The 8453-nt window shown below is 36.8% G+C and overlaps 1 protein-coding gene across 1 annotated transcript; it reads right to left on the bottom strand.

The window, feature by feature from the left end:
• Positions 1 to 7365: 7365 nt before the first annotated feature.
• Positions 7366 to 7833, bottom strand: LOC117109875 (uncharacterized protein K02A2.6-like). Its single transcript, XM_033252323.1, has one exon. It carries the CDS (start codon positions 7831 to 7833, stop codon positions 7366 to 7368), a length of 468 nt encoding a protein of 155 aa, XP_033108214.1.
• Positions 7834 to 8453: the final 620 nt, after the last annotated feature.

Raw genomic sequence — 8453 nt, 5'->3', positions numbered from 1 at the left:
GGTCTAGGCCTATTAACAAATGGTAGTAATGTTGATACGTTTTCCATCGCTGCTGCCATTCGTTCGAACTAAACAAAAAAAAAAAAAAACACACAGCCCGCAAAAAGGTCAAAATATGGACATGACGCATGCGCAACAACAACTCGGAAGATTTCGGGGAAAAAAACGGGCCTCGCGATGGTCTGTTTTTGTTCCGAGATAACTCAGGGGACCCCTGTGAAATCTCGGAAAGTTTACAAGGATTTTGCTTTCACACTCATCCAAACCTGGTTACAACTTGTTACAAGTTGTTAATATTTGCAAAATAGCATCAGTGTGAAATGAGTATAATTCTGCCACTGATGTCAATTGTTGTCATTGATTAAAGCCACAGGGAAGCTATGCTAATGTAAAGAGTACTTGAGTATTCTAGTCGGCCTGTCGTTGACCTTCGACCATTTGTCAGTAAACCTTTGGTGCTGCTACTGATACGTATACCCCTTTCAGACTAGCATCGCATTGCGATTGGTTGTAGCAATTGCGACACCAAATCGCACCCAATCGCAAAGTAAAATCGTGTCTGAAAGCTCACCAATAGTAGTCGATATGTAATCGATATCGCAATTGTTACCCGTTGCGATTGGGTGCTACAATCTTTATTACTCCCGATTACCACGGAATCTGATCGCAACGAATCACAACGAATTCCACAGGCACTGTTTGGCTGAGGTAAGGCAACATAGGCCTAGACACTGGAGGCCTAGGCCCTAGAATGTAAAGTTTGCTTGTGTTGGTCTGAATGCGTTCGTTGATTGCGATCGGGAGTAATTACCACCGATTACATCGCAACCGATCGCAAGAGAGTGTAGTATGAATAGGGTATTAGGACTGGACATAAGACGAGAAAGTGAGACGGCACCAAAAATTCCCCAGATCGAGTCCCAAATTATACACACCCATCTCTCCCCAGCAGGGTTGAGACAAAATAGGCCTATATTAGGAACGGAATCGGCACCTTATACCCCATTCAGACTAGCATCGCATTGCGATCGGTTGTAGCAATTGCGACACCCAATCGCACGCAATTGCAAAATAAAATCGTGTGTGAAATCTCACTAATAGCAGTCGATATGTAATCGATATCGCAATTGTTACCCGTTGCCAGCGTGACCACTGTTTGGGTATTTACCCAAGATCGTAGGTATTTTGACTTGATCTTGGGTTCTTGGGTATTCCGTTCAAATCCTTGGGTATTTTTCATTTATACTAAGAAGTTAAATATTTTTTTTCATAGAGGAAGAATTAAGAAGTAACAAAGTATATTTCAGTCCATTCAAGTAAGCAAAACTGAACAAAGTGCACATAACATTGTTAATTGACTGTTAATTGCTATAAACATGGGTTCAGAATTGTTTATTTGTGATTTGCGTTGCCATTGATCTTACCTAATTAATGCATTACATAATAAAACTTGATCACTGATCTACTGATAACACTGGCCGACTGAGGGCGTATTTTTCTATCCGTAATTTTAATAATTAACACAAACAATTACAATAAAAAAATGGTTTATAAATTGAACTAAAAGGGAAATTATACATGCGAAAAACACGTATTTTTCAAATTTTAATGCATTTTCAGGAAGCTTGGGTAATTTTGGGCAATTTTTGCTGAACCTTGGGTAATTTCGACCCAGTCATTGGGTATATCAAAAATTGTGAGTGGTCACGCTGCCCGTTGCGATTGGGTGCTATAATCTTTATTACTCCCGATTACCACGGAATCTGATCGCAACGAATCACAACGTATTCCACAGGCACTATTTGACTGAGGTCAGGCAACATGGGCCTAGCCACCGGAGGGTAGTACTAAAGTGCGAGGCATGCAGCGAGGCATGCAGCGAGGCATGCAGCGAGGCAAAACGACGATTCATGCGAGGCATCGTTTTACCATCCCCAAAAGTGCGAGGCATAACAACGATTCATGCGAGGCATCGTTTTACATCGAAATATGTGCAGAGAACAACGAAAATCCAATGTAAAAGTAATATTACCTACTACTTAATAATTATGCGTGATAGTCATTGTCAAATTTGCTACTTAATTTGATTTGCAACCACAGTGGATTTATTTTTCTCCGCCTAGGCCTAGCCTTAGGCTATATAGTCAGTAACATCGCTGATCAAGACAGATAGTACACCAATCCTGTGAACAGCAGAACAGGAACCATCTCAGATCCATGGCAACAGATAGGACGCCCTCTTCCAAAACTGATTACTTTTTCTCTTTGGCACAGAGTTTATTCCAAATCTACCCAAACACTTAATTGACTTGATTAATTTGATTTTTGATGATTTTTGTAAATCTTATATTAAAAAGGCATGGGCAAAAAGAATTGAGATTAAAAATGGTGCTATGTTATGATTTTTATTATTATTATTATTATTATTATTGATATTATTATTATTTTTATGTGACTTAATTTTTTTTTTTGTGATTTTTTTTTTTTTTTTTTTTTTTTTGTGTGTACAGTACTTCCCTATTATTGATTTGCATCTCACTATGTATTTTATTCTGTTAATTTTGAAGCACCATTATTGTGATGAGTGCCTTAATGGTTTGGTTAGACTTTTTATTTCATGCTCTTTTATTGTATATTCCTTTGTTTGGTTTTGCAATTTTCTTTGTGCATTTCATTTTGTTACTTTGGATGCAACATTATTGTAATGGGTGCCGCTGTTTTAAAAGCGTTTTTCCGAAATAAATTATTATTATTATTATTATTATTATTATTATTATTATTATAGCGCATGAACGGCGCCCTCTTGCTAAATTGGAAACTTTTGAACCTTGACCGACGCTTCTATTTGTTACGCGTAAATCGCGGAGAACGCTATCTTGTGTTTATAAGATCTTTGATTCCCATACAATGTTCAATTTCGTTTTTATCCTTTTGCAAGTTTCTTTAAATTTTTGTTTAATAATACTACTACTAAATAGTAATAATAATAATGACAATGATGATGATGACGATAGTAATAATTGATAATAATATTAATAGCAATAAAAAGTGACGAAAATTGTGCTAAATGCGAAAAAAAGTTTGTTGATCATAACTATTATAGTATATATAGTTAAAGCTTAGTAAGCTATAGTTAGGCTTAAGTTGTCCTGGATATTGTAGATCCTTGATAAAAGATAGTGATAAATTTTTTGGTGTTTCATTTTGACTATAATGGTGATGTGATGAGGATGAATTTTACTATATAAAAGTGTCATTTCCGGCCATCTCGAGAGGTACTATTTCCTCAAATTTTCACACCTCAGCCCCAGCAATGGTGGGGCTGAGGTGGTTGTGAAATTACGTTTTTTAAGTAGGCCTATGTATAGTACATACTCAAAGAAAATGTTTTAAGCTTTGTTTTCTATATGATATATCACACATACATTAATAAGATCTCTATGATTGTCAAAAATCCCTGATAAAAGGTCATGAGAATTTTTGTTGATGGTGATGTGATGATGAATTTTACTAAAAGTGTCATTTCTGGCCATCTAGAGGTACTATTTCCTCAAATTTTCCTCCACCTTTCAAAACAGATCTGTGCCCTTCCCTGGGTACCGTATGACATTAAACTCCATCGAGTTGGTTCCTGATGTATGTCTGTTTGCTTTAAGGATGTGATCTGGTTTTTCATGTCAATTTTTCGTGATTATGACTATTCTGGATAAAGAATGTTTTGAGCAGAGGTGGATTTAAGGCCCCTCCCTTCATTTGTTTAAGAAAAAATATATATATTCATGTTGAAGTGCGAGAGTGTAATTTCCGGCCATCTAGAGATGACCTAATCATAAATTTTTTGACCTCAGCTCCACCCATGGTGGGGCTGAGGTGGGTCGTTCCTCGGTCTGTGAAAGCCCCTCCCTCGTTCACCTCTCTTTCGAATTCCTGGATCTGCCACTGTTGATTTATTGTATAATAATTTTTGCGCTTATTTATAATGACGCGTCTATTGCAATTTTCACTTTATCCTCTCAAACAGTCCTAAGAACGTTTAGAGTGCTTTACTTCACAGGGGGATTCGCCCCCATGACCCCGCCGGGGTCCTACGTCATTCACATAACGGCTCCCCCCCCCCTTTCAAAATCCTGGCTACGTCCCTGCCCCAGTATGCCACTGTCTCAGTGCTAGGCCTCTTTTAATGACAGAATCCTATGTTATGTGCCTATATCAATGAAAGTCTATGTTCATATTGGTTTGTTTCCGTTCCCATCCCATCCCACATTGCCTACCTTTAAATTTGATATGATCGCAATCACTGCAATGGCTGATCCAAACGAAATGACTAGGAGAACAATCCGGACGCATTCTTGGAAGATGCTTTTGAAATCGACCATATTTTTAGGCGTGAAACCGATAAAACGACGTAATCGTAAGTAAATCTGCCTTCTTACGTCGATAGGAAACCAGGCTTTAGCTTGGGCTAGGACTAAAATCTTCACGTCGGCGATTTTTGTCGTCGGCGTTGGGCGGCTGCACGCCGCCGTTTACGTCGGCATTGCCGAATGCCGGCGTTAATTTTGAGGGCTGACTTTACGTAAATAAATAAAAAATATTCAATATATTTAATTGCATATAGGCTACAACATATATTTTGGCTTAATCAACCCATATATTGTTGTTTCTAAACAGACGACCTAACGTTTCAACTAAAATAATTTAATTGTTTTATATTTGACTTCTAATGTTAATTTATTAAGTTCACAAGCGATTCTATTAACTTGCTTTTACAACAGTATTTTTTAGAACTTTCGACAAATTGACATAACGTTAACTTCCATTGTCTTTTTAATAGCAAATAAGTTTTTCTGACTCGTTGATTTTTATGTTTCTCGATAACCTATTGACAGTGGCGCCTAGAGGCCCTGTCTCTTATACACATCTAGATGTGTATAAGAGACAGGATCGTAACAGTGTTGGACGCCGCCTTAGCAGAAACTATAATATTAGTGTATATATACCGTATATATATATATATATATATATATATATAAAGTATATATATATATAGATAGATATATAACATTTTTAAGAGCCATACTATCAGTGATTTAGGCTAGTTAATCTTAGCCACCAATTTTAGATCTGCTAAGGCTAGAAGATGTCCCGAAGGTATCCGCCCAGTCCTCTAGCCTTAGTAGATTTGAAATTGGTGCCTAAGATTATAAAGCCTAAATCACTGATGGTATGGCTCGGTAAATTAAAGTGGTGATCAACAGGAAGACCTTTTAATGGTCTTAACTAATTTTTTTGTGGTTGTTAAGTCTTGACTTTAAATTCGGTTTCGCCTACAATAATTACCGTTATTACATTAGTTCAAAATAATTTGAGTTAGGCCTACATTCGATTTCGCCTACATAATTGCTGTTTATTACATTTTATTTCAAAATAGTAGTGTGCTGTGCTTTTGTACGACGGTGACGACAAAAATCAAACTGGGTTTTCGGCAAACCGGGTTTCGGCAAACTGGAATTTTTAATGTTTTTGGTGAACTGGATTCGGCAAACTGCGTTTTCAGCGAAGTGGGTGAAATTCGGGAAACCGGGTTTCGACAAACTGGATTTCAACCAACTGGGACTACCGGAGAGATAGGCCTAATAGGTCGATTTATAAGGCGCAAATATACACTAGGTCTCTAAGCGCCATGTCCAAGAAAGAAAAGGCAAGGTGAACGTAAAAAGAATAAAGCAGACAAAAAGATGCAGGAGATTATAAAAACAGATAAATACAAAAAACAGACTAAAAATTAACCAACAGAAGAAAACCACAAAAACAGACTAGTGCAGGTATCATGTATACCTCTTCGCTCTCATAAACAAACTAAGCATAGTTGGCTGTTGACGCCGAGGAGCTCATCTGCTCTTTGTTCATCTTTGGGCTACCGGGTACTAGTCCGGCATGCTTAGCAGATGGATGTGGACGTTCCGGACAAAAGCACCAATTTTTTTTTACATGCTCCTTATGGTCATAGCATTCAATTTTTGGTAGGAACTGTAATATTCTACCTTTTTATTGACACACAGTCGTGCTAAATACTAATAATACACACAGTTACAAATCCAAACAGGACACCTTGTTAACATGGCTTCCAGAACACATGGACAGAATTTAATGTGTATACCGTTATCCAGCCGTTTTGCTAGGCTACTACAAAGACGTTTGTTTGTGTTAATATATTACATCACTCCCTTTAAAAAAATTAAATCTTAGTTGTACGAAAATGACAATTGTAAACTGTTAACTATTTTTGGTTATGAATATTTCATATGAAATTTTACTATAACGTAACTATAAGCAACTACTGTATTCTAATAAACACATGAACTTACTGTATTAAACTACAGTATTTATAAATCTAACATAACTACACTGTATACTTATCTAGTCTAAGAACATGAAACTCAGGATTATATCAAAACATCACTAACTTGTTATCATAACATTACTTCTTGTTATAATAATATCACTATCATCATTACAAATAGTATACTGCAAGTACAGTACATGTATTATTCATGATCTGAATTATCGGTTTAGTACTTGAAGTATCTAGCATCTGTAGTGATTTCTAAATTGTCTTGTATTAACATAGGCGTATATTTCTTATTATACCTAACAAACTTGTAAACACAAAGTTTTGAATCATAGTAAAGTTTTAAACACACTTCTCTCCTTTCTTTCATTAAGCTGTGCCTATGTGTTAGCAAATAAATGATCAGGGTGAATCACCTTCTCAACTTGTCCTATTCTCACTACATATTTTCTGGGACCACGTACCTTTGTAATAATACCCTTTAACCATCCTCTTTGCATGTTGATCTCATATTTTTGACTCTTACGCTTTGATTTAATTGAAATTGCCTTTCCGAATTAATTTTAGGATCTTTGTACAATGTCTGTTGTGCCTGTTTTTCTTCAACATACTGTGCAATATTTGGACTAACTAATGATAGTCTTGTTCTGAGCTTACGCTTCATAAATAACTCTGCTGGAGTAAGTCCAGTGGTACTATGCGGAGTAGTCCTATACTTAAACAAGAAATTAGCCAATCTATGCTTCATTGATAGCTTGGAGTTACCATCAAGTACTTGCTTAGTCAAAGCCTCTTTTACTACTCTTACAGCTCGTTTAGCAGCTCCATTAGTGGCAGCATGGTATACTGGGCTACATGTATGTTTTATCTTATTTTTATAAGAAAGCTTACGCTTCATAAATAACTCTGCTGGAGTAAGTCCAGTGGTACTATGCGGAGTAGTCCTATACTTAAACAAGAAATTAGCCAATCTATGCTTCATTGATAGCTTGGAGTTACCATCAAGTACTTGCTTAGTCAAAGCCTCTTTTACTACTTACAGCTCGTTTAGCAGCTCCATTAGTGGCAGCATGGTATACTGGGCTACATGTATGTTTTATCTTATTTTTATCACAAAAGGATTTAAATTCTGCACTAACAAATTGTGGGCCGTTGTCAGATACCACTTCTTCAGGCAAACCATATCGTGAATATATAAGTTTCAATTCCTCGATTGTTCTACTACTTGTGGTACTTTTCATATGCACCACTTCTAACCACTTACTATGACTATCTATTAAGACAAGAAAATTATTACCATCCTTTTCACAATAGTCGACATGCACTCTTTGAAATGGTCTTGCTGGCCATTTCCACGGAATTAAGGGTGTTGTGGGAGGAGTGCTTCTTACACTTTGACATGTTTGACAATTTTTAACAATCATTTCAATATCGACATCAAGTTTGGGCCACCACACATAGAATCTTGCTATGGCTTTCATTTGACAGATACCTGGTGTTCCCAATGTAACTCTTTAAGCATTCTTTCCCTCAAATTTGTGGGAATTATAACTCTCTGACCCCAAAGCAAGCAATTTCCAATGCAAGATAGCTGAAGCTGTTTAGATATGTAAAGTTTTAGGGAATTTTCTTCACTCATTATGTTACAGACTGACTTTTCTGGCCAGCCCTCCTTTACATATTTAAGGACTGTGTTCAACGTGGCATTTTCAATTTCTTTCGCAGTCAGCGGGAAATCTTCCTCAATTACACTGACATTATAAAGCTTTTGTTCAAGATCTTGTTGCGATTCATCTTTACAGGGCAATCTTGACAGTGCGTCCGCAAGAACATTTTCCTCGGACTTGATATACTCAATTTCATAATCATATTGGTTGAGAAGAAGCGCCCATCTTTGAATTCGGCCAGCGGCCATCACCGGAACTTCACTTGTTGGACCAAAAATCTTTAGCAGCGGCCTATGATCTGTTCTAATCGTAAATTTTCTACCCATTAGGTACTTATAGTAGCGCTTAATACCATCTGTCTCTTATACACATCTAGATGTGTATAAGAGACAGTCATTAAGCTGTGCCTATGTGTTAGCAAATAAATGATCAGG

The sequence above is a fragment of the Anneissia japonica genome, unplaced genomic scaffold (genome assembly GCF_011630105.1).
Source record: "Anneissia japonica isolate Jap-2015-1 unplaced genomic scaffold, ASM1163010v1 scaffold585_len4108843_cov191, whole genome shotgun sequence".
NCBI lineage: Eukaryota > Metazoa > Echinodermata > Crinoidea > Comatulida > Comatulidae > Anneissia > Anneissia japonica.
Note: the sequence above shows the minus strand (reverse complement) of the source record. Positions and strands in the feature narration are given on the sequence as shown.

What these genes read in the sequence shown, in the direction of transcription:
- LOC117109875 (XM_033252323.1), bottom strand. Translation starts at nt 7,833, where the DNA reads ATGAAAGCCATAGCAAGATTCTATGTGTGGTGGCCCAAACTTGATGTC.